Source organism: Musa acuminata, unplaced genomic scaffold, assembly GCF_036884655.1.
Source record: "Musa acuminata AAA Group cultivar baxijiao unplaced genomic scaffold, Cavendish_Baxijiao_AAA HiC_scaffold_1139, whole genome shotgun sequence".
NCBI classification, from domain to species: Eukaryota; Viridiplantae; Streptophyta; class Magnoliopsida; order Zingiberales; family Musaceae; genus Musa; species Musa acuminata.
In genome coordinates, this window is record NW_027021351.1 from 2620416 (window position 1) to 2647277 (window position 26862).

General features: G+C 35.3%; 1 protein-coding gene and 1 long non-coding RNA gene across 3 annotated transcripts; both read right to left on the bottom strand.

Annotated features, from left to right (window-relative positions):
• Nucleotides 1–3860: 3860 nt before the first annotated feature.
• LOC135671389 (uncharacterized) lies at nt 3861–6559 on the bottom strand. The gene is made up of 2 exons (XR_010512743.1): nt 5020–6559; nt 3861–4905 (listed from the first exon to the last, which is right to left on the bottom strand). It is a non-coding gene; the product is annotated as an uncharacterized LOC135671389 (long non-coding RNA).
• An 851-nt stretch (nt 6560–7410) lies between these two features.
• On the bottom strand, nt 7411–26512 carry LOC135671386 (DNA repair protein UVH3-like). Of its 2 annotated transcripts, XM_065179477.1 has the most exons (16): nt 26361–26512; nt 26019–26269; nt 25745–25947; nt 25517–25634; nt 23207–23284; nt 23047–23100; nt 21268–21452; nt 19257–21000; nt 18677–18871; nt 17887–17972; nt 13640–13922; nt 13395–13531; nt 9886–9970; nt 8862–9434; nt 7914–8384; nt 7411–7787 (listed from the first exon to the last, which is right to left on the bottom strand). In XM_065179477.1, the coding sequence occupies exons 1-16, from the start codon at nt 26446–26448 to the stop codon at nt 7722–7724; spliced, it is 4617 nt and encodes a 1538-aa protein (XP_065035549.1). In that variant the 5' UTR covers nt 26449–26512; the 3' UTR covers nt 7411–7721. The 2 variants fall into 2 exon arrangements, with proteins under 2 accessions (XP_065035549.1, XP_065035548.1); XM_065179476.1 differs by having other exon boundaries at nt 7411–8384.
• Nucleotides 26513–26862: the final 350 nt, after the last annotated feature.

Sequence of the window (26862 nt, forward strand, 5' to 3'; positions counted from 1 at the left end):
ATCAATCACCATACTTTCTGCATGTTGTGTGAGGGTTATAGGGTTTGATGTGTTTCGGACCGAGATTTATAGTTGATCATATTATTATTAGTTGAGATTGCCTAGGCCTAATCATATTATTACCCGTGTAAGTAAATCTTTTTAGTATTTTTATTCTTAAGCTTAAAAAATTTATATTAAAATTCTTATAAATTATGAAAGTAAAATATTTAATCTTATTTATCCTTACGTCTTCAGTTTTATCGATGACAAATACAACACATAAATACGAAAATGATGAAAAAAAGATAATTTTAATATTCTAATTATGTTCTAATTAAAACTTTTTAGTCGACTATTATAATGATGTCAGGTGTCTTGGGGGGCCACGTATGGCTGTTGTGATGGTGATCAGCAAAAAAAACAATGATTGTTTTTTTTACCATCCGTCGTCACCACCACAGTAGTCGACTAAGTTTTAATCAAGACATAACAAAAGAAAATATAATTGAGACATTAAAATTATTTTTTTGTCTATAGTTTTCATATCATTCTTGTATCACATATTATATTTTGCCAATAATGTTAGGATAAACAAGATTAAATATTTTATTTTTATAATTATAAAAAAATTAATATTAATTTTTTAAGTATAAGGATCAAGATACTAAAAATATCATACTACAAAGGATAATATAATATATAATTAGGACAATTACCTAAGTCTTGCGGCACCCAAGTGAAACCACCACTCATAGGTGTCTGCATATACTCGAACTTTATGTTGTTCGATGAGAATTTGTATGGACAAAAGAATGTTAGAATAATAAACGTGCGAGTAAAATGTTTGTCATCCCTAACACGAAAGAGTAAGTATCTTAGAAACATAAACAAAAGTAGTACAATTTTATTGGACAAGAAAGACTCATTAAACACTTAGCGAGTCTAATGATCATCTATCATTTACATCCAACAGAAGATGAGCTCACTAAGGATGTGTCATCCCTAAACCATAGGGATGACAAAGGTTTCGCATCGCGATATAGAGAAACAAAGAATCGAGATTGTGTTGTGCTGAGTAGAAGACAGGAGGACGCATGCAGTGTAGCAGCTCAGCTTGTCTCCTGCATGCCAACGTTCGCTTTGTGTGTGAGATACATCAAATATTGTTTGGTGATTTCCATAGAATTTTTTGTCCAAAGTTGCAGGTGGTTGAACCAACTTAGAACCATACCTAATGGTGGTAATGTCTTCGACAGATGTAGCAGAAACAAAGAACCACGTACCTAAGTCTCCGATAGATGTAGCAGAAACAAAGAACCACATACCTAATGATGGTAATGTCTTCGATAGATGTAGCAGAAACAAAGAACCACCACCTGATTTCTAGATAGAATTAAGGCCACTTTAGTTGATGAGAAAGAGACAATAGTTTCTTATAGATCGAGGCTTTTCCTAACAACTAAAAGTTTTTTTTTGTAGATTAATTATATGATTAAGATATCATAGCATGTTAGGAGTTTTATTCTTGCGTGTAATTAATGTTTGGGTAATATCATCTCTCTAATTGACTTGCTCGGTGCACTTGGGTTTAGTTTTACCTAAGCATAACATAATTTACACTTAAGCTAAGATATCATAGTTCGATATAGAATATTTTTGAATTAATTATATATTACCTTATGTATTTAGACCCTATTAGTATCATGATTTTTGTATTTAAAAAAATTTATATTGAGATCCCTATAGTTCTGAAAATGAAACAAATAATCTCATTTGTCCTGATGTAGTTAGTCGCATTAATGAAAAACACAGACACTACATGTTGGATATACACTAAAGTGATAAGCAAAAAGATAATTTCAATATCTCATCTATTTTCAATGACTTTATCAGTAAAAAAATAATTTCAATATCGCATTTGCTAGAAACGAAAGTGATATTAAAATTATCTTTTTACCTATCACTTTCACGTCGATTTTGCACGTGATGTTTATACTTTTCGTTGATGCAGTTGATAATGTTAGGACAAATGAGATTATTTGTTTTACTTTCAGAACTATAAGGATCCCAATATAAATTTTTTAAATATAAGAATCGCAATATTAATATGAGGGTAATATATAATTAGCTCAATATTTTCTAACCATTTAAGCTTTTGGTTTTATTAGTTACCTAATTAAAATCTTGAAGAAAGAAAGAAGAGAAGCAATTCTTTAAGTGAAATACCAATAAACTTAAGAAAGACATGGGTGATAATTTGAATTACCTTGAGAAGGATAAGGAGGTCTCATTTTGGTATTGATGTAGGCAGCCAAACTAAGCCTTTCTCTCTCTATCTCTCTCACACACATTCACATGCAAGTACACTCTCCTCTCTCTCCTCTCACACACTCACATCAAGTCATTTTCAATTTAGATGTAGTTGGGATCCTAATTTTGAGAAGGATAAAGGTCTCTCTCACAAAACATTTCAATTTAGATTTTCAACTTTGTCAAGGGATAGACATTTCATCTCATCTCCATTTTCTCTCTCTCTCTCTCTCTCTCTCTCTCTCTCTCTCTCTCTCTCTCTCTCTCTCTCTCATGTCAAATCATTTTAATTAGTTTAAAGATTGGATTGTTATTTTTGGGAAAGATAGAGATCACATCACACTTCCACAGTGAGGTAGGTAGACAATTAAACCTCTCACTAAGTTGGTGGTCCAAAAGCTCAGAGATCAATTAAGTTGATGGCTTGAAACTCCACATCACTTGCAAACCTGTAAATAAATGTATGAACTTTCTCATGTAGTATAGTTCTTGACGTGGAGAGAAATCTACCCTATACACTGTTATCGCATAGGTAGTATTTGGATTGGGATTCCTAAAAAGATCATAAGATAGTCATTAATTTGATGAATTTGAATTATTATATAAGATATTTAAATTCGGATTAATGATAATAGATCAATAAACTTATTACTTAATTTTTTTATCCTCGTCAAGCCATAAACAATAATACAAACTTATTAGAACTACAATTAGTCATATCCATAAATAGTTAAATTCTATTTAAAATTTTTACTATGTCTAATACTACGAGGCTAATTACATATTATCCTCTTTATTTAGTTATCTTTAGTTTTTCGATCCTTATATTTTCAAAAATTATATCAAGATCCTTATACTTAGGAAAGTGAAACATTTAATCTCTTTTTTTTTTCTCGTACCATCGACTTTGCTATAAGATATGTAAACAACTAAATCTCTTGGTAGTCCAAAAGGTCATAGATCAATGAAGTTAGTAGCCAGAAACACCATATATCACTTGTAAACTTATAAATCTATCTATGAATATGAAGATGCACCAAAAAGAGAAAAGGCTATCTCATGTAGTAGATAATTTGGATTGGAATTCCTAAAAGATCATAAAGTAGTCATTAATTAATTTGATGACGTAGAATTATTATGTAAGATATTTAAACTTAGATTAATAATAATAGATCCATTTTAGTCTTGTAAATCAATTAATATCTCAGTAAACTTTTCGCTTAATCCTTTTGTCCTCTCTGTATTGTTCCAATTTTATCAGATGTCTCCGAAAAGATTAATCCTTTTGTCCTCGTCAAAACGTAAACTTATAGAAACAACCACTAATCCTATTCACAAATAATTGAATCCTATTTATAACTCTCACAGTATCTACTCTTCGGGGAGATAATAGGCTCGGTAAGATAATTTAATGAACTTACATCTTTTTTACTTTTAATATTGGATTGAAGCGGCCATCATACGATCTTAGTGACTTATTAATTTGATGAATCTAAGTTACTATTCAAAATATTTAAATTTAAATTAATGCATAAAACCATTCGGAGTCTTATAAATAAACTCAAATCTCAATAAATATCTCACTTGAACCTTTCATTCTCATCAAAATATAATATATAACCAAAGCTATAAATCTACAAATAGCCAAATCCTAATCAAAATATAATATCTCACTTGATCCAAAATTGTTATGACCAAATAGAGAAATTTCAAACCAACTCTTCCGGTGGATATGCTTCGATCACATCTTTATCATGGAATTGAATCTTTGATGGCTACATTTGTTGCCGGAAGCCCCTCTCCTCGTCCATTTGCCACCCTATCAAGATATTCCCATGTAGTTCTCTTCCTCACCCACTTGTGGCTTTTGGTGGGCCACAAGAGGAGGGGATTGGTCAACTGCCATTGGGGCCCGCACGTACCTCCAATCCGAATACCGCCTCCTTTGCCTATTAAAGCTCGACTGCAACCGAAGCAAGCGAAGAGAAGAAGAATGAGTTGAGGAGTGGATTTGGACTCCTCTTAGTTTCCCTCCTCTTCCTCCCTGTTTCGGTGTCTTCGGGTACCAGTATCAGATGGCCGTGGAGGTTGAAGACGATGTCTTCTTTGCAGATCTAAGCAAGCAGATTGCCATGCTAATTATGGATGATGAGGAAGAATTCCCAGTGCAGTGTCCACCCCTTCCGGTTCAGGTTTTCCTCACCAGTCTTTGTGAACTGTTTCCTCAAATGGCCGCCATAGGGGAGGGATAAGATGTCTGCTGTTTCCTGATGTCTTGCCATGAATCAGACCTTCATATATATTCTGGCCTCCATGTTTGACACTGGTTCGTATCATGCTCTCCACAGGGGCTTCCCTGCATGCCTCGAACCATGATGCTGCCATCATCATATGGCTACGAGGAGATGGCCATCGGAAGGGAGAGAAAAGGAACTGGAGTCTTCATTCCACTCTCCACTGCACCAAGAAGAAAGAAGAGGCCAAGGAGATCCACTTGGGTGGACAACCGCAACGACTTCCATGGGCAGAAGCTGGGCATGTCTGCGACCGTGGCTTCTCCCATCACCATCACCAAACCTCATCGACCCAAATCATTGCAGGAACTCAAGTGTGCTAAAGAGGCACATATAGTAATATCAAATGATCTTTAGCTCATACTAACTACAGAAATTATCATGGTAAGTTTGTACAGGAGAATAACACTCTTCCAACTGGTTATGTGTGTACCTGTGAAGAGGGCCTCAAATAAGCTTCCAACCTCCTCTGTGGAATGTATAATTCCTGTAATAGCTAGAAATGTATTGGTTGATGAATGCAAAGCATGAAAAATAATTATGTTATAAAGAGTGTAATCAAATCAAAAATGAAGCGCCAAGCCTTATCCATGAAGTTTAGCTTTTTAGAATTGCAATACTTGGACAATTATAAAAAAAATTATAAGTCGTACATCATATCATAATTATGTTAAGTGCTTTGGATATTATATGTCGTACATCATTAGACATTCTAATTATAGTTTTATCCCGGGAATTATTATCGATAATTATAAAATGATGGGATGAAAACAATAAGTTTATAGCAAATCGAATCGAGATATCATTTTCGGTGTCAAATGATTCTCTTATTTTAAATCTACCCAATACTAGAGAAATAATTGATCTACATGCATCTACATCCAGAGAGTATCTTATAAAAGAATATTTTCCACTTGATCAGTTGAGAAAAATCATCACTTTTAACATGTATAAATAATTATTATATTCAACTAATTCAAGTATGCTTTGTAATTATATTTCACTCTATCAAGCATTGCATCCACTTGAAGACAAGCATTGCATTGCATCAGTTGAGAAAAATCATCACTCTATCTAAAATTATATATATATATATATATATATATATATATATATATATATATATATATATTCTTTAGTATCAACTATTGATAGTTTAAAATTTTTGAATAAGTTTAATGGGGCAGTAGCTGTTCATTCTTTTATTCCTTAAGTCTGAATATAGTAACACAGAATGCAAAAATTTAAACAAAATGAGACTTTTTCCGTATAGGAAAGTAATTTGGAAATCGAGACTAACTGATGAACCAATTTTGTGAAGCAATACAAATGTAACAGAACAGAGAATGTATTAAGCTTATCGATTAAGTAGTCAATCAAAGAGAGAGAGAAAGTTATCTGAAAACAAAAGAAAAAAAAAAGAAGATAAAGTCAAGCTAAATATTTATCTCACATGACTAACACATCAAAAGATCAATTTATATATAGAGAGAGTATTCGTTGACAATTTAAATATTACAATAAAATCTAATTATTATATATTTCGACAACTAATGGGAAGAAAGTAAACGATTAACCAAGTAAAACAATCATAATATCAATTACGTAAGTTTTTGGATTATAATGATGTTGAATTAACCTATATAGTGTCAATAGTTGGGTCCGATCCCAATCTGAATAATGATATAATATCTTTTATTTTTATTATTTTACCACCTGATATAACGTTGGGTAATAGTCCAATAGTTTATCGAAACCAGTATCGGATCTAGATTTAAATTCTAAAACATTTTGGGCAAATCTATCAAGAGTATAATCGATATGATTACTTTAAAGCTCAATAAAAATTGAGAATTAAAAAAATAATTTAAATTTGAAATCATATCTGAGAAGTGAAGAGAAATAAATATTCATGAAATAAGAAGATGGAAGTACACTCAGAAGAGCTTACATACTGGTTTCAGATGGATTTAACTGACCTGTCTAGGTTTCATGTAGTTCTTAGTACGGCACAACATAAGTATTCAATTTGACCTTTCCATGCTTCTTGTTGGCCTCATTGGTCCATTTTTCTTTGCTGCTCCTCGCACCTTTTTATCTTCCAGGAGAAGGCTTCTTCCTGCAAATTGTGCTCATTGTATAGTTTTAATGGGGAGGAGTAGCCTTCTCATAACATTGCCCGCCTAAAAGAAGGGTCACAATAGCAGCCTAAATTGCATAGAAATGAGAAGCATGGATGTGCTTGATTGCATTAGCATGGAAATAATTCCATAGAGCATAATAACATGGTAACAAACAATCACAAGGAACACTTGTGCAATCAGACAAAAAATATATATATATCAAGGAAAAATGTGATCAGATATCAATCTTAATGGCAATAAGACATTGGATTTTCTGCATAATACAAGGACATATTTATGTGTATTGCATACTTACATGCATGCTCAACCTTTGGTTGACAACAGTAGAGAGGAAAACATGATGATGATCAGAAGACGGGGACATTTAGAAGATTGATAATATTAACCCATTGCGGACAACCTGGCGGAATCTTCCTGTTACACAAGTTTCTCAAGAATGTTAGGCAAAGCATGTAGCTGAAAACAACCTACAAAGAACGAATTGTAAAGACGAAGAATTACCTATTGAAATATGATAGACCAATGCAACTAACTGTGGGGCAGTTCATTGTCTGGTGACATTCCTACTAGCTTCAACCGCAAGAGAATGCTTTCAGCTAGAACCGATCTCAAAGATGTCAGATTTGCTCCTCTTACAGCTGGTTCACACAGATATTAATACCCTTCCCCCCATGGAAATATTAAAAAGGAAAAAGAAGATCCATGCCTATTTTTGATATTCTACGTATTGCTACATTGTATACATTTGACACTTCTGTTCCATATTTCCCTGATGAGTATAGTTTATGTACAATTCAAACAAAATAGCTAGAGGAATATCAGTGACATGACCAAAAATAAATATTACAGGAAAGCGAGGGCTTAAGCTACCACCGCCTCTGCACCTTTCTCAGGTTGAAAAGAGAACACTTGATCACTAACTGAACACACAAAAACCCACCCGCCAACTGACCCCTGAAACTTCTTATGGATGATCCTCTTGGGCAGAATGTTATGTTTTCCTCCGCTTCCGTCTTAGTGAAGACATAGCACTCAAGCCAAGGTTGCTTTGACCATCCTGAAAAGAAGTAATATTTTCAACCAGCAATGAACTATCTTGAAGAGGTTCTGATGTTTTCTTCATATCGTCAGGCACAGAATGGCCCGAAAATTTTTGAGGATCGTCAGAGATGTCAGAGGTTACCCTCGAGGGCCTTGAATTCTCAATTTGACTTGAAGTTGGTCGAGTTGCATCAACTTGTTCATCACTTTCGTCCATGCAAAACCCACCTCCACTGAAAAGATAGCCTCGAGATGTGTCATCCTCCAGAGCATGTTGTTTGCAGCCATCTCTATCTTCACGATCCATCTCTGCTGAACCCTGAATTGGACTGGCAGCCAGCTGGATCGCATCACCTTGTAGATCATTATCATCCAGACAGAATCCACCTCCTGAGAAAAGGTACTCTCCGGAAGAGCTATCCTTGGAAAATGTATGTGCTCCTTTGTCAACATCAGATAAATCTCCAACTCTACTCCTATTGTCATTCTCAATTGGTTCCTGCTCTGTCGCAACTCCTAGCAACTTGCTACCGCTCGGGTTCAGTGTTCCATTACTTTCATCAACTTCAAAATCTTCTTCTGCATATTGTACTTGCTTCAACGGCCTCATCGACTGGATAATTGTAAGTTCATGGAAACAAATTAGATATGTTACAAAAAGAAAAGTCAAAAGATGCTAATGACAAAAGTTATGTTAATATAAATGTATATGCATATATATAAACTAAAGAGCCAGGTTAAAAATATTGAGGTGTAATGACCATATCGTACCAGTTTGATCATACACCCATATAATGGTGTACCACCAACATCGACATGTTAAGCAATTTTAAATTATTTTATTCATGTAGTGAGGTTATGGTATAACCATACTGCAAGTTAAACCCTGCTTAAGAGTATTGAAGCAAGTTTAAAAACAACGATAAAACTACCATCAAACTAGCTGAGTGATGGCAGTCTTATTTCAGGATGTATTTAAAACAGAAAAACTCTGGAATTTAACAACAAAAAATAGGAAACACAACCAATAATCTAAAGAGATGAGTGCATCAGCATTGCAATATCATGGATACGACACGAGCAAACTTACTCTGTGCAACTTTGGCAGAACTTCAGGCACCTTGGAGTGATTTTCCAATTGAACATTGGCATTATAATCATCGCCATCATCAGTAGAATCAGAGTCTGCCTTTATTGGACTGCTTCTACCTCTGCCCTTTCCCTTTCCCCTTCCTCTTGCTCCTCTTCCCCTTCCCCTTCCCCTTCCCCTTCCCCTTCCCCTTCCCCTTCTCCCTTTAACTGTCCTATTCAGACTCAGAACACTAGTATCATCTATATCATCTTTTTCCAGTACATGTGAGTCTCCAGCCAGATCCTCTGAATAAATAAATTCTTTCTCAGTCTTCTGCCCTCTCGATTGTCTCATAACTTTCTTACCCCTTTTAGAGTTGCCACCAGTAGAGTTCTCAGGTTTATATTCCTCTCCTGTAGAGAGTCCTATGCATCGCTTTTTCCTAGAACTGGGCCCTTCTTTGACAAGTTCATCAGTCAAATCAGATGACAAAGTGCCTGTAATTCCTTTCAAAGCCTTCTTAATTCGTTGACTACGTACTTTTGCAAACCTCTCATTGAATGTATAAAAGGCCTCCAACCGCAGCTGCGTCTGTATCAAGAACAATAGAATGAAAGTGGGATTAAGAACTTCTGAGTTCAGCCCAACTTCTTAAGTAGATAAAATGGAACATATGGCAACAATCATTAGGAGGCATGCCTTAAATCAGAAACAACTAAATGAGAAAGGTAAATACAAATTATCTGTCAAATATCTGAGGATGATGTGATGAAACTAAGCAAATTTATCATAATCAAGTAGAAAAAAAACAAATAATATTTGCAACGACAACATTGCTTATGAGAAATGACAATTGTGAAAAGTAACTGAAAACAAAAAGGCAAAGAAAGAAGAAAGTTTTCAGCTAAGAAGCTAAGGCAGGCGAGCTGAAAAATTATAACTTGAATTAAATCATACACACCAAAACTAGAACAAAACAATAATTTAAAGGTGATTCAACTATAACTGTTCCACAAGATGAAGGTAAGTACTGAATATAAACCTCATGTTTGTTGTACTCCTTTAAGACAGGTACAAGTAATTCATCAGCTTTCTGGGTAGTCCATCCAAACTTTTCCCAACACAACCTACAGACATTTACAAAGGTGAGTGGGATAAATATAAAAAAAAATTTTTGAGGCAAAAGGAACAAATGCTTTAGTGTAAGTAGGATATAATCTAGTAGCCTTAATACTTATCTTACAATGTTGTTAAAATCACATATAATTGTTGATATTAGCTATTCTCAACGTTTCTAACATATCAACATCAATGATATAGAAAACTTGGAAGTTTTAGAAGAAGAAAGACAGCATATATTTGGAAAGCAAAGTCAACATGGACTTGATTGAAATTCATCCTCCACCTTTAGCTATGGGATTTTTCAGCTTGGATATCTGTTTTCATTTCCCTTTTCTCCTTTCTTCTGCCTTTTCCCCAATACAAATTCTTGTTCATTAGTCTCAAACACCAAAACAGCTTCCTTAGTACAGTAACAATCTAAACAATTTGGTGCAGCTATACCTCTCTGACAACTGATTCCCCGATCGCTACACTCCCCAGTGATTAGGGTTGCATAGTTTAGAGAGAGTGAAATCATCTCAATGAATCAGTTTTAGAAACTCGGTCTGTCTACACTCGTATATCATCTGCTTCTGTAAAAGGAGGCAGCCCACGCTTCTACTTTAAACTAAATCCCTAGATTATCATGATAAAACTGAAGGGTAGTATTTTTGTAGATACTCTCTCCTTTCCAATGTCTGTGCGTACTTTAAAAAGCCAGACCACCTACCAAGTTCAAAAGTTTCATGTAGTTGGCCTTATTCAAACAAGATTCAGGCTGAAGAGATATTAGCCTCTAGGAAGTTGCCTCATACCGCCATCTCTTCTACCACGCCATGTATACCAGGAGCATCTCATCCTCATGTGATACATCAATCTGAAACTTATTCCAACAAAGAAAATTCTTGCCTCATCCACTACCTTCCACCAGAAAACTCACTTCCATTCATCACCATTTGTAACTCACCAAAAGAATGGAGACTATTGCCAGTCACCTCCTCAAGCATTTGGAAGCAAAGAAACAAAATAATAATCTTCTAAGCCCACATCCTACTTTCCATGATAAAACTTCCTCTTTGACATCCTTTTGAAGATCATGTGTGGTAAATACAGGTAGCAACCATTCTTTATCCCCTGCATGACCCCGGCCCCTGATAAATTCAGAGCAGCAGCTGATTCTACCCTTGCAACACAGCCAAAGTGCATTCAAGTGTGCAACCCCAGAACCATAAAGAAAAATGTTGCCTCCTTTTAAAGTATGAATTTACCAGTTTGATCCAGTTCTTTCATTGGCGCAGAAACTCAAAATAGGGGTTCAGTTTTTTGTTTCCTCAACGGAACATGTTTCAGGCAAAATGTTGTGTTTCACCTAAAACTTAAATCCTTTTTTTTCTCTAGCACTGCCAACATCATTTGAAATTAGCAATACTATATAAGATAATTATATCATCTTCTTTTATTTCTGACAAACACCTATCTAAAACTAACACTGGTTTCCTATTAAGATGGATTGCCATGCCAGTTGTTGCAGCCGAACTGTGCATATGGGATTAAGCACAAGCACTCATGTTTCACTTAGATAATTCCAGCCAATCCATGCCAGTCCTTGAAGAACGTAGTTAACATAGACGACGCAACAACAATTTGTTCGTACCAAGGACCGTTGTACCACCTGAAATGGTATGTACCGGTCTATGCATGGACCTGTATGCAGTCCACCCCCATTTCAGGCTGTCCGATCCAACTCATAAAAAAAACCCTTCAAACAGCGATTACGGCTCATGAACAGAATCCCTCTTCTCGTTGCTGCCCTACTCTTGTGACAACTGCCACCGTGCCGCTGCCATTCGTCGTCATTTATCTCCCAGGTGAACTCCCTCCTCTTCTCCTCCTCCACCGCTTCCTCTCCTACCTTCTTCTTCCTCCTCTTCCTCCACATTCTACCCTTCTTCCTTCCTCTTCTTCCACAACCTCCCCTTCTTCCCTCCTCTTACTCCTTCCTACCCTTCCTCCGTCTTCTCTTCTTCATTTCTCTTCCTTCTCATTTTTCTTCCTCCACCTTCTCTTTGTCTTCCATCCTCTTCTCCTTCTTCATCTTTAAAACACCATTATGAACCGATATACGATGTGTCTGTACACCAATATCAACCAGTCTGACCAGATCACTAAAACAGGTCTGGTACTCAAAACCACAGTACTTGGTTTATACCATGCATTTTCAAGTAAACCATATAGCATGCTGCAGTAAAATGCCAGCGCAAGAATTGCACATGGCCAAACTCTGACAAAGTACATGATAACATTATTGGTTGCTATCTATAGTTGATGTCACAAGCTCACTAACCTAGGAATAATACCTAAACCAAACAAATATATGTAAATGAACTATTGAATACATTCTCCTCCTTAGGAAGCTATTGTAATTTCCTAATATTTGCCTCAAACAATGAGCCAATTAAGAATATGACAATGAGAAAGTTATTGAAGTTACATATCAATTGAAACTCTTATCAATTTCCCACTCTATCTTTAGTACCACTCTCTGTCAAAGTGCCCCAGATTTACTCCTGAATACTATTTGCTGCACTTCTACTGCAATTCAGACAGGCTTCTAGAGCAATTGCTAGCAATCTTACGAACTAAGGCACCATCTTATCAGAATTCAATATAAAAATACACAAGGTTACATTGTAGACACAACTATATTGAAAAGATTCTTAAAACAAATCGTTTAACGCTCCTACTACATAAAAATAACATTTCCAAACCTACAACTTCACATTACATGAATTGAAGTCATGGTACCTTATTGGCTTCAGTAACTAGTAGGACCAGTATGGTATCTGTAAACTAGGTTATTGGCTACAGTAACTAGTAAGACCAGTATGGTATCAACAAACTAGGCAAGAAACTGACTTGTGTCATCCTGTATTGGCAGAAAAAAAAAAATCAAACAATAAATACCAATTGGTACCAATCTATATGGTCCTGTACCACTCCTTGATCAGGCTGGTAAACACCAATTCAAACCAATTGGTACATCCAAAATTAAATTCCTTGTCACAGTATGTGTGGAATCAATTTTACAGTGCAAGGAATTTACCTTTCTGAATCTTTATCTTTAGGTGCCAATGTCAAGCACAATACTTAAGAAAGTAGAAAGTACAACTTATACCCCCGTGGCAAGTGAATCAATGAGAAACTCTAGCATGCCAATTAGATTTTTTTTTTATCTTTATCTTTATGGCAAAGCTGAATTTCAATGTCTAACTAACTCCACAAGATGTCAGAAAAAAGAAACTAAATTTTGGGCTATACCCGGTTACAGATATCTACCAGTGTTTGTCTTCCTACTTCTTAAAACAAGCTAAATTTAGGATCAATGTTGGTAATTATGAATAAATTGTTACAATAATTTGATCATTATAATCAAATTTTGCAGTAACTCACTTGCGAAGTAAAGGCAAATCTGGCTTTCCCCACATGAAAGGCTCTGTTGATTCATCAACTTGTGGTGAAGTGTATGCACTAATGACCATTTCACTAGGAAAAGATGGAGAGATATGCCAATTCTTGCTCACATTTCTCTGCATTTCAATGTAAGATATTTAAGAACCTAAAACTGAACATTTACTTCAGAGATAAAATATAACTGATAAAAATATCAGGGCAACCATAGGAGGATTGAAGCTCACATGCTTATCAATGAAGATGTCTTTAATTGCCTCATTGCCAGTAGGTTTTTCATCATCATGACCCCTTGAAACAGACTCTTCAGATGCATCTCCCTGAGAACTTCTTTTTATTGCATCAGCACCATTATTGTTTTCTTTCAATGATCTGTTTGAATGGCTACCAGTAACAAGTTTTCCTAATATAGCTGGATCTGGGGACTCAACCCATTGTCTAAATTTCTGGAGGCCATCTTCCTCGGGAAATGCATGTATAACTTCAATTGCATTAACAATTCCAATCCCACTGCACTAGAAAGATTAAATGATTTAGATCTACAAATACACAGCAATTCTACATTTCCAGTTAACTTGATAAAGCAACGTATTAATCCTCAAAAACTATCTAAAGATAATCCAATAATCTCCAGAGACGTAGAACTGTCAAAGATCCATAAGAAATTTGATTCCATTGATTCCAACAGAAAGCAGAATACAATTAATATTTACCAATTACAGCTAAAAATATGCATAACCAACAATTCATACTTATCAAACCACACACATCATTCTATTCACAATTCATCTGGGCATATTCACAAGATGGGTTAGAACTCAAGGGACAGATTCACAAATCAATTGAATTGTGTCAGATAGATAATATAGCAAACAATCTTCTAAGTGGATTCTCATCTCAACTATTAGAAAAGGAAAGCGCACACCACCTCAATAAAGCAGATATGTTAAGTAAGATTTAGTTCTAGAAACTAATTTGCTTTTCCCTATCTTTGATGCAACAAGAGATTATTTAAGGGTAAACCTGAAGCGCATATGTAAGATTAGCTTTAAGAATTTATTTATGTCCACTAGGTCCTACTAAGTGTTGACAACAGTTCAAAAACTAAAGAGCTGAAAATAAATTAGCACAGTTTCCTTTTCAGTGTTCATCAGTCCTATTTTTACATTTTTGCACCTCCCAAGTTTGGATACTTTATAATCTGCTCTTGGCGATGTATTATATGCCATGAAGCAATTTTCATTCGAGATTAGAACCCAGGTATACCCCAGATACTCTTTAATTTGAAAGACAAAATTAATAAATAGAACGTAGTATAGAAGAACAAAGTTTCAAATCATGACATCTTATAAAGTTTGCCCATTGTTTCAGATCATATACAATACATCTTATGTTTGTCTTACAGAAATTTCTGGTATAAAAGTCAGTTTCGGGATACACTTGATAAAACACCTAAAAACTCTGATCTTATAATCATGGTTTGCCTTACCAATCCATACCGGTGTACCGACCAACTATCAGTACCATACATACCAAGTTATATCGAACCATACCGAACGTACCAACAACTGGTACATGAGGACGTACTGATGTACCACCTAAACCAGTCCCCTATCGGACTGGTACATACCGCCTATATCGAGTTGTACACTGTGGTACAACGAATCTTGCTTATAATCAAAGCCAACTAAATTCGACAAGCAACACTAAGTCTCATCATTATGATTCACCTATAATCAACATGCATTACATGTGCTTAACGAGAACTACCAGTTGTCCATGTGTCTTTCACATGAACAATTAGTTCATCCAACGTTGCCCTAAGAATCATAATTGCTTGTGCACCAAAGGAACATATAAAATTCCTTAATTGACTCCATGTTGTTAGGTTATCATCGTAAAATAAAGTAAAGAAGAATTAAGGGAACTAGCTACTTTGAAACAATTGTATTTGATGTAACCTTCCTTGTTTAATGGTACAGTTATAAAGGTCCAACCTAATAGTCTAGGACTTCAGAATAGCATAGGACAATTGATTAAAAAGAGGATGGATGCAAGAAAGCAGATGAGTATATTGCCAATAGAAAGTTCTTTTAACTGACGACAAAATCATTTACAACCTCTGATCCCATAATTCCACAACCATTCCATAATATAACTTCAAACTCGTTGTACAATTCAGACAATATAAGAAAAAAATAAGCAGCTGACTTGTTCTTTTACTTGTTCACTAATCATTTTGTTAATTTCTCTGAAACTGATTCTGTAGATCAAAGGTCCTTCCAGATGTTCCTTTATTTTCTTCAGGTATTGTGTCCCTTCAAGATTCTTCTAGGAAAAGAACTGAAAACCAGTAATAAGATCATGTAGCCATCAATTTTCTTTCCCAACTAACATACTGAGAAAATATTTTGAGTGTTAAATGGTTTCGACAATATAGGCAACATTTCCCTTGCCAACATTAGATGTATATATGCAACAACAAATGGGATAAGGTTTTCCCAAAGAATGTTTGAAGTTGCCCTTCCACTATATAATGCAAGTTTATCCCGAACAAAAGCAAACCAAACCAACTATAGATACCACATTTTAAATTATCCCAATTCAGAATTACCTACGCATGCTTGTGCTTGTGCTCTATAGTCACATTTTGCCTAATGGCTTTTTTTTTTGTGTTTTGCACTTTGCCACAAGGTAACTTCCGAGTCAAGAGATTGCAAGTGATGCCTACCTCTCACACTTCCTCTCAATGGCTTAAGGTTTAACCTGCATCAAAAGCAAACCCCTGATGGATGTTTATTCTTCTTTTCTTTTTTCTTTTTTTGCTTTCCTGTTCAAGCATTAAGCTAATTGTGCCAGCCAGCACAATACAACATGAACCATTGCCAGAACCATTCAACGATCACCATTTTTCTGTAACTTTAATTTTGAATAGTAAGTACATATAGCACCCTACCCATCTGTATCTGATTAAAAAACCAATCAAAGTTTTGGTATAAAATCAGAACCTATTGAACCTAATCACACTAAGTAAATTTAAAAACATGACTGGATGGGTGTCCTACTTCCATACAAATGGCATTCTTCAAGTGAAAGTACTGAAGCTTGTGAATATCTCTTTACCCTATCCTCCCCCTCATACAAATCAAGCCTGTGTCAAGCATGATGTAAAGGCATGTTTTGCATGTCTATGCTTAATGAACTCATGCACTTGATGGTTCATCAAAATTGTTGTACTGGTTAGGTTGCAGAAAGTTAATCATAACATTTACTTATTCTCCATAAGCACAGTTTGGCAATCTCATTTTACTCTGTTGATTCCTTCAAGTTGTTTTATATGATGTATCAAACCCGGTTCAAAGGTACCATCACTTTTTTGGAATAAGATTCATAGAAGGCAATACTTTTGTGTCCATGTAATCCAGAAATATGTGGATTTGCAGAAAGCATTTAAGTTTTTACTAAGTAATTGGTGGTTTTGAACCTCTGATACCGGATCATCCCCAAAACCATTGTACCAGAATTCAAACTCACCATATATAATTAACCTTTAGTCAAGCAAACACAATAGGTTATTAGGAGCCTGTTTGATATTGTAAGATCGAAAGATATATAAATGTCAAATTATGACTTACGAGCCTAAAAAATGGACTAAAAGTGAAAATTCCAAAGCATTTCATCCATGCATAATTAAATGATAAATAAGTGGTGCTCAAATGATCAATTTTTAGGAAGAAATGAGAAATGCTTAAAAACAATTGCATGAAGAGACGTAATCACTTGATTCATACATTCAGCCTCAAAAATCAATAACAATTCTCTGAAGCCTGTTTTAATTTACAAACTTGACCAATTCACTCCCTTTACCTAGAAATACAAAGCAAAAGTAAAGAAACGTCCACATATTGGTCATAGAGCTTTCAAATATAATAATCACATAAAAAAGGAAATTAGGTTCAATTGTTAAAACAACTATTAAGCATTGAAATATTTTTAGGTTACATATAATAATAAGAATATATAGGGACATTTTGGAGTTATAAAGGTTCATAGTGGGTAGCCAACCTAAACTGCTTAAGAAATGTAAATATCCACATACTATATTTAATAGTTTAATTTATTTGATATAGGTAAGTTTTAGTTCATTTACTTTATTAACGAGAATAGCCATCTTCCACAAAGTAAATATTCAAAAAAATTACATCATAGCGTATAAATCCACTCATTCATTCACAAAGTACGAACTTAGGAAAACCCTTCATCATAGCTAGAGTAGAATTAACAAAATTTCTTCAGTTGTCATTAGAATTTGTTGACCTTTCCTTTATGGTAAAAATTATATAGCCTTAAATAATGCTTAAGTATCATAGACATAGAGAACATTCATTGCAATATTCACTAAATATTTAATATGTTATTATATTAATATATCAAATGCATGTGCAAGCCTACGGAAGGAATCATTGCAACTTACCTAACCCCTTCAGTGTAATCACTTCCAAGAAGCAATGCCATTCGGATTAGTTTGTCTCGATCCAAGCCAAGCTCGCACTCAATATCCTGAGATAAGAGAAAGAAGGATTTGTAAAATCACAAACCTATGGGATGTAATCAAGCATTCTTCTATTTGAGCATAACTACAACTATACAAGAATGTGTTTTATGCACCAAACATCAAATAGAACTGGCTCTACAATCCAAGGTTCGCAATACTGTACCGTACCGATATTTCGACCTGGGCTCGGTACCGGTATGGTACGGTATACCGAGCGGTACACCCAGGTGTGCCGAGTACTGTAGCACTGCTACAGTGCACTCGGACCGGTAACAGACGGTCCGCGTACCGACAATCTGTCGGACCGGTACATACCGCCCGTACCGGGCGGTACGGTTCGGTACGGCAGACCCTGCTACAATCTACCAAAAGCAGCATAACTTGCTAATGACAAAGGCAAACACCATGAATAATTAATTAGCTAAGAATTCAAGTGTATGTTCCCTGCCAATAGAGGACTAAAATGCAAAGGTACTTCTATGACGATGTGTTGCTGAAGCATGTTGGCACAGGCTGGGTACAATACAGTACAACATGGAACTTTCTGCTCCAGTCTGTGCCCAGCATATTAGCCCTCAAAATTCTGCTGAATATGTTGTATAGACGAAGTGGAACCAAAGCTTTTGAGATAATTAGAATTTAGAGGTATAAATTTACTTCAAATATGTAAACTACAAGCTATTGATTGATAAGTTAAAGGAACAGACACCTTCACGAAGTATGTCTCAACATATTTCCGGTCATCGAATATGTTCTTGTAGACACTTCGAGCTCCAAACAAGAAGACATCGGAATCATCAGTTACAACACCATCAACAAGGTTTGTCATTTCCATATAAGCACACTGAGCTTCTGCTTCTGTAGGTGCAATAATATAAGGCAAACCAAACATTTGAAGCAGTTCCTGCAATTTTTCAGAACAATAATGAGGAGCTGCATGTGTGCGTTAACATTGCTTGCATCATAGTTCAGGATTGAGCAGATAACAATTAAAATACACCTTTTGCCAAGTGTATAGTATTGATGTACCAAAACTGTAGCTTTATGCCTATGAAACTATCAAGGTGAGGGAAGAAGCTCCTAATAGAAACGTGAAGAACACGATAATTGAAGGGTCCTTTAATCTCTAATTTTAGTAAATGTTATCAGTTATGCGGGTAAACAAGTATAATATTCTAAGGATGATATTTTAAGCATAAAATTACATAAACTCGCAGAGAATACAGAAACTATATAGGTTAGATTCTTAAACTTTTTCTCCTAAAATACCAGAAAGGCCTGAAGAGCACCTGACACTCAGCAAACATCTCATTGTTCACAGATTCAGCATCTCGCTCAAGCATCCTCTGCTCATTTCCAAGGTTCACTCGTTCTTGTCTAAGGAGAGAGATTTCTTTGTCCAAACTAGCTTCTGATACTTCCATTTGATTGTTTAAGATCTGTGAACTGTATCCAATATGATCAGATATAACGTTATCTTTCTCAGCAATATTCTGCTGTGATTTCATACCAGTGTCTATAATTTCTTCCATCAAGGAGCTATTTCCTGACAACGAATTATTATATCCTCTTTCAGGAGATACACTTGATCTGGATATATGGCGACTGTCATGATTCGAGGAACCAACAACTTTAGATCCATCATCTGTAATATTAGTGCTAGTATCAGGCCTGATCTCACACAATTCCTCCGTGGACATTCTTGAACAAGATTTAATTTGGACTTCATAACTAGCATCAAGAGATTGTTCCAACCAACTTGGGTGATCATCAGAAGGTTTGCCAGGTGGAATGTTGCCTCTTTGTGAGGTCATTACAATCTGTTCATCTTCTCTACTACTTATCAAAGATGATTCTCCATCGAAATCTAAACCAGATAAATTATTTGAATCAAGATTATTCTTTGAAGAATCAGGGTTCTGCAAATCATCCTCTTTGCAGCGATTATCCAGCTGTCCATCATTACATGATGGACTTTCCTCAGCATCATTATCTAAATGAACACAAGTATTTGTCACCAGTTTGTGCAAAATAACCCCATCAGAGATTTGATCTTTCACTGATCTCACTAATTCTGTAACTGCTGAAGAATTGGTTGAAGAGTTTTGTTCCTTAAAATCTTCGAGGCTTCTCCTTATTGCTTCTTGTATATCAGCTTCTTCCTCAAGCGTTCCTCTTGAAACATCTTTTACAGGTTTATCTAGAAATTGAGAACTTGTATCAGGATTCTGACACACCCCTTCCTCCCAATCCACATCAGCTACTTCATAGCTGCTCTCAGCTAAAGACGATTGGTTTTTCTTCAAGTCACTTTTTGGACTTGCAGTTATATCAGCAAAACCATTTGGAATTTCAGAAATTTCCTTAACTAGACCTTCCTCCCAACTGCAATCAGATTCAGAATCATTTGTGCTCTTATCTGAATGAACACATTCCAATGGTAAATTGGCTGTTTGGCCTCCAGAAACCAATTGCATGAATATATTATCAACATCTGTAGCTTTCATCCCGCTGTCATCCTCCGAGAAGGAAATCTCGATTGCATTTTCACTACCATGAATAGTAAGTTCATCCATGTAACCTCTTCTGTCAAGTGGGAGTGAACTACTTTTCTCACTAAATGTTTCACCTTTTCCTTCATTACTTGTAACACTTGGGGAATGATTATTTCCAGAAAGACCTTCGGAGACATCAACAACTTTTTTGGTGTGGGAAGCCACCTGATCTGAGGAGTTATCTCCCCTTCTTTTCTCCTGCTCATACTTTTCCATCAGATCCAAATTCCTCTGTAAATCTCGAGTCATGCAAATTCCTAATCCTTTAACTCTGCTAACTCGAACACGACCATTCTCATCACAATATGTCTCAACATCAGGTCCAAAATCCTTTACATGCTTACTACCAGAAACCTCTTTAACCAATTTAGGCTGATTAATAAGCAAGCTGCATTTTGCTGAATCTGAAGTGCTTTGCTTTGCCAATGAATAATGATCCCCATTTCCACTGTTCGCAACTCCTCTTGATGCAAGAACCCTAACAAAGAGCACCAATAGTAGAAAAGTGACCTCAAATAGAGAATGAACTGTTTTACCACCTATGAAATGCTAGTTAGCACACTAAGCATCATGATCAAGACGTAAATAAATACTCCTAGAATTAAAATGATGTACCATTAAGGGAAATATAAACAACTTTGCATGCTTTGTCAAAAACCTGCATCTAATAAATCTATAAATCATATTTGTCATAATTTTGCAACATGAAAAGAATTGAGAGAGGCAACACAAAACCAGGTCTTACTGTTTATCACCAGTAAATGATGATGAAAATATGAACTCTCTATTGGCTTCAGAAGCAATCCTTGACGTTTGCACACCAGCTATACCTCTACCAGCAGCACATTTCTGCACTTCATCTATCTCCCGCCTAAAAGCGATAGTTTTAAGATATGATTGTATTTGTAGCTCAGAGAATTTAGTAGGGGCCTGAAAATAAAAAAAGTTGCTAAGCACACATAGCAAAAACTTAATCATCTGGTTACCCAAAAAGAAAAAGCAAAAACTTATGCACCAAAAATATTAATTTATGAAAATTAAACAGACATGACACTGTCAAATATTTGTGCAGAGACTGCAGTCAACATAGATAACAAGAGAATCATTTTGCATCCTATGTTTTCTCAATATTATAATTCATACACTCTCTTAATGATAATTCATCCTACCTATGTTTTTCCTTATCTAATCAAATGTAATCCCTGTTGTTAAAATTGCTGAGTTACATTAACCCAAGCCTCATGAAATACCCTCGACTTAAATTCAATAAACATCATTCATTATGATAATTAAAAAGCACACCTCCCCGCATTAATCAGAGTTGTTAAAATAGAAAATTATATACGGCACAAAACAGAGAAAATGTGTTGTAAAGAGGTGGAAACGAAGAGGAAAAAGAAGAAATTGAATAGGGATTATGTGTTGCTATTAAGATTATGAAAAATATGAGTGTTTTTATCACTAGGATCCTAACAAATTCAAACATATAATGGATCAAATAGTTCCTGATGGCTAACATACAATTTATTGAAAGGGGCACAATAAACATCATTGGAATATATACGGTGTGAAATATAGTTTATCAGTAAGGGACGATAAGTATCAAAATATGATAGAACATGTGTGAAACAAAATCTTCTCTGAGTGTAATGACTAAACTTTTGATCTTCTACAAAAACTGCTAAACAATGAAAAGGCAGCTGTTGCACCTTGATAGTGGAATCAAAATTAAATTATAAAAAAGAAAAGCATAAACCAAAACCATACTTTTGCAAGCACCTCCTCAGGCATATTAGAAACAAACAGAATTTAATATATCAAGAACCGAAACGAAAGAATAGGATGAGTACAATAATACATCATAATATTTTAGTATGTTTACAAAAAAAGGGTTGACGAAGAGACATGTTAAATTGAAAAATTCTCAGAACTTAATTTTAAGCTTCAAAGAAGCTACATTGGTTTCAGCCTATGACTGGAAATATGGTTAACATTTGAGCTTCAGCCATCTTCTGCCACCACTAATTGCTCTTTCAGGATGTCTGATAACTAATAGACACTAGTTTCAGAAAGGTTTCTAGGGAAAAGAAGGGACAGAAAATGCTCCTTTCTTCAATTTTCCTTCATAATATATTCTTATGTAACTTTTTCCAATTGTTCTTGTAAAGCTAACCAACAGGGTTGCAAATTTCATGAGCATTGTAGTTACTATTAGACAAAAAAGAATCACACTCAAGTGCATAAAAACTTGGCACATGTAATTTAAACAGTACTCATGAGATACTCAAGTTCAGAAAAGACCCTTAAAGAGATCAAAGGGCATATTGCATTTTGAGCAACTAATTTTAATTTTCTAAACAACCATATTAAAAGAAATTCATTGCATCAAAGAGAGTTAAATATATAGTTAATAATATAACAATTTTACAAAAAATAGAATTCACAAGCTAAGTGGTAACATAAAACATGAATATTAGGCAACAAAAGATTCATTTAAAAAAAAAATCTTTTAAGAGTTCCGTACCTTTTTAATTTTCTGATATTTCTGCCTGTTCTCGGCCATGATGCTCTCCCTCATCTACATAAACAAAAGGATATCCTCAAATTGGAGGAAATACTAAAAACTGGTCTAAACAAAATTCGTTCACTCAAAAGATCTAATAATTATATCAAATATCATATACCTGAACTAGAAGATCCAATTGCATTGATGGAGGCAAGGAGGCTAGAACTGCTGGATCTATATGGATGTTATCCATTGGCTGCAATTACCAATTAATCTCAAGCATTATGGACTCCAAAGAATATAACAGTTTATGAACTAATTTTATTAGTAAAGTAACTCGTATAGCAAAGTTCTCCTAAATGACAAAATCATCAAATAAGCAGCCCGATAACTTCAAGAAGGTAAAGTATACATATGATAATAAAACCATAACATTTGTGACACATATGTGGTGCTTATTTGCATGGTTCGCCTTACTAATACGTATCATACCATACCGATGTATTAACACATGGGGTATGTATTGCCCATACCAATTCCCTATTGGACTAGTACGTACCACCCATATTGAATAGTATATCATGGTATGACGAAACTTGCTTATTTGGATAATAAGATCCATTTGTGCCTTAATTAGGTCATCTCATATTATCACTATCAACACCAAGATGGCAAACTATCGATGAATATAATTCATCTATTCATACAACTATTTTTTACATTATCATTAGTACCGCGACATAAGATCAAATTAACTAGTAAGGACTTTTAATCACAATATTAATTTTAAAAAAGAGATGAAGAATGGGAAGGCCATGTGGCTAACTGAGTGATGTACGAGCAGGTCATTTGTCAATTTCAAAGACATGGGTGGGCAAGGTAAAATCTTAACAAACCACAAGTAGAACATCTGTAATTCCCCCTCAAACTGATCTCAACTACTAATATCCCCAACTTACCAGTTACCACATTAGTGTTCCTGTTGTATACATTCCATAAGCAACAGTATCACAATAATCATGGCCGCTAGTATATATATTCAAAAATTTTGCCTTCTAACCTCAGTAGTATGTAGAAGTTAAAAAAGAGCTGCATAACTAATAATCAGTATCCATTTAAACCTCCCCCTCCGGTTAAATAAACATGTTGCAGGTACCATAACTTTTCATTTTAGTAATCTTTACAAAATTTCATGCATCCTCCTCATTATGCTTCTAATATCAATATAACTATTATTAACTAAATATTCCCTTAAAATATTTAACATTCATGACTTAAAATAATTAGTTATCTTCAAAAGTGTCTCATGAAACAAGAAATGATTTTTCTAAAGGAGACAAAAGCACTCTAGTTTACTAAATAGCATAACACAGAAACTTTAAGCAGGTGTACTGATCATTTTTGTTGACCTGGAGATGTATTATATTTATTAATAACTTAAATATGTTAAATAACTAATGGATTTTGATATATATATATATATATATATATATATATATATATATATATATATATATATATATATATATATATATATATATATATATAATTACCAAATTGCATATATAAATAAAATCCTATTCGGTGATAAAGCTGAACCTCAAGGATAGTTTTACTCAAACAGAAACCATGTTAGCCTTTTCGATAGCATTTTGAACCTACTAAATAATCTTGATTCACAGAATCATTAGTCATCTTAGTAGCAATATAGCACTACCAGCCAAAATAAATAAGTGTTGCAACACATGTCTCATATTAGTGTCATTTAACTAATAAACATGTAAGAAAGTAAGAAGATAGATGATAATACTCATAAGCAAGGATTGCCATACCGACCCGTACCGCCCGGTATGAGCGGTACGTACCGGTCCGATGATATATCGGTACGCGGACCGCCCGTTACCGGGCGGAACGAATAATAATAATAAAATAATATATATTAATATATATATATATTAATATATATTAATAATTTAAATAAAATCGAGGCGACGTCGCTATATATATATATATATATAATTTAAATAAACGTCGCCTCGGCGACGTCGCCCCGTGTGGGGAAGGAAAAGGCGACGTCGCCGAGGCGATGCGACGTCGGCCAATAAAAAAATAAAAAAAATAAATATAATATATATATATACATATATCGCTCGGTATACCGAGCGGTATACCGTTCCGTACCATACCGAGAGATCGTCGAAACTCCGGTACGGTACGAAATTTCAAACCTTGCTCATAAGTTAGATCAACATTCGAGCATTGCATGAGTCAGTGATTATTTACACATTCATGTTCATGTAATAATGAATGCGTTCATGTGGGATGTAATGGTCATTCGTTCATTTTAAATCAGTTTCTATCTGGGCAAATTCTAGAATTTACATTGCCACCAGAGAATGCAATTTGATACAAAAAGAAACTAGCTACGTTTGCTTCATCTACAAAAAGTATAGAGAAAAAATATGACCAGACTTCTAAAAGAACTCACAAAAATCAGTTCTTCATTCTCATCATTGTCGTCCTCCGCTTCATCCAGACCACCCTCAGATGTAAGCACATTCTTATTGATCTCCATCTCTTCCTCCGCAGCAAGGGATGCGGCCAATCTTGATGAGAGAGAACAATGTATCAGACATTAGTAACATAGCAAAAGGATTGTTTTGGGTCGTGACGGAGAAAGGAAAAGAGCGAAAACTATGGACATGACGTTGCTCACAGCTCATCTAGGTTTTGCTGGGAAGAAACCCCAGATTCCATATCACCACGAAGTAGAACGCTGCTTCCTTCAGCCCCAATTTCGTCATTCGAATCCAACACCTTTTTCCCCTTTGTGTCCTCGTCCGAAATCTGCTTCTCCTTCGATCCTTCCTTCTGCTTCTTGATCTCGGCTGCCAATTCCTCAAGCCTCTTCGCCTTGAGCTATATAAGTCGATGCATACAATCAGACAACTGAAAAGAGGAGGGAGAAAGAAAGGGAGATAGAGACAAACGTGGTTGAGGAGGAGCTTCTCGGCGGTCTTGCGGATCTTGGCACGGGCGCTATCGCGGTGGCGGCGGCGGGCGGCGATCGTGCGGCGCTTGAGGGCGGGGGTGGCGCCGTCGAAGACGAAGACGGGTTTGGTGCGAAGGAAGAGGAGCTTGCAGATGCGGCGGAAGAAGCCGAGGAGGTGGGCGTTGCGCACCATCTCCCCCTTGTCGTCCCGCATCGCCTTCATGAATTGGACCATCCATATGCTCGCGTCTGAGAAGAGGAGACAGACGAGCAAAAGGGGAATTCCAATGAGGAAGGCGGTAGTTATGCAGGGAGGGGAAATCGTGGAGAACTAGGGTACCGATGGCGAGCTTTTTGCCGGCAAGGGTTTCGACGGAGACGCGGCGGCCGACGGGGGCGAGAAGCTCCCATAGCCCTTGCACTCCCATGAGGAGGTTCGATCCACGTTTCTTCCTCTCCTTCGGCTGCTTCGATGTCGGTCGTTGCTGATGTTTATTTATAATCTTCACATGGAAGTTTCTTTCACAAAATGCCACGTAGTTTATTTATTTACTTATTTATTTATCTACTTATTTATTTATTTAAGTAGGAACAACATATTATTTTCTAAATCATCTAAAATATGCTTTTAGACCTTATATTAAAGCATCTATTGATTTTAAATTTTTTAATTAACGAATTTCTTTTATTTTTATGAGAAAAAATAAGATTAATTATTTAACTTTCATAGATGTCAATATAAATTTTTTTAATCTAAAAATCAGATGATTAATTACATGAAATAATTTATGATTAATCCAATAAATTATTTTGATGACATGATCGAATAAAAAATATTTACT

Bases quoted from the DNA above. Each gene is read 5' to 3' on its own strand.
- LOC135671386 (XM_065179476.1), bottom strand. From the start codon at position 26,448: ATGGGAGTGCAAGGGCTATGGGAGCTTCTCGCCCCCGTCGGCCGCCGC. The intron at 26,270-26,360 runs GTACCCTAGTTC...TCCTCTTCTCAG, and splicing joins CGGCAAAAAGCTCGCCATCG to ACGCGAGCATATGGATGGTC. The intron at 25,948-26,018 runs GTTTGTCTCTAT...CGACTTATATAG, and splicing joins AGAAGCTCCTCCTCAACCAC to CTCAAGGCGAAGAGGCTTGA.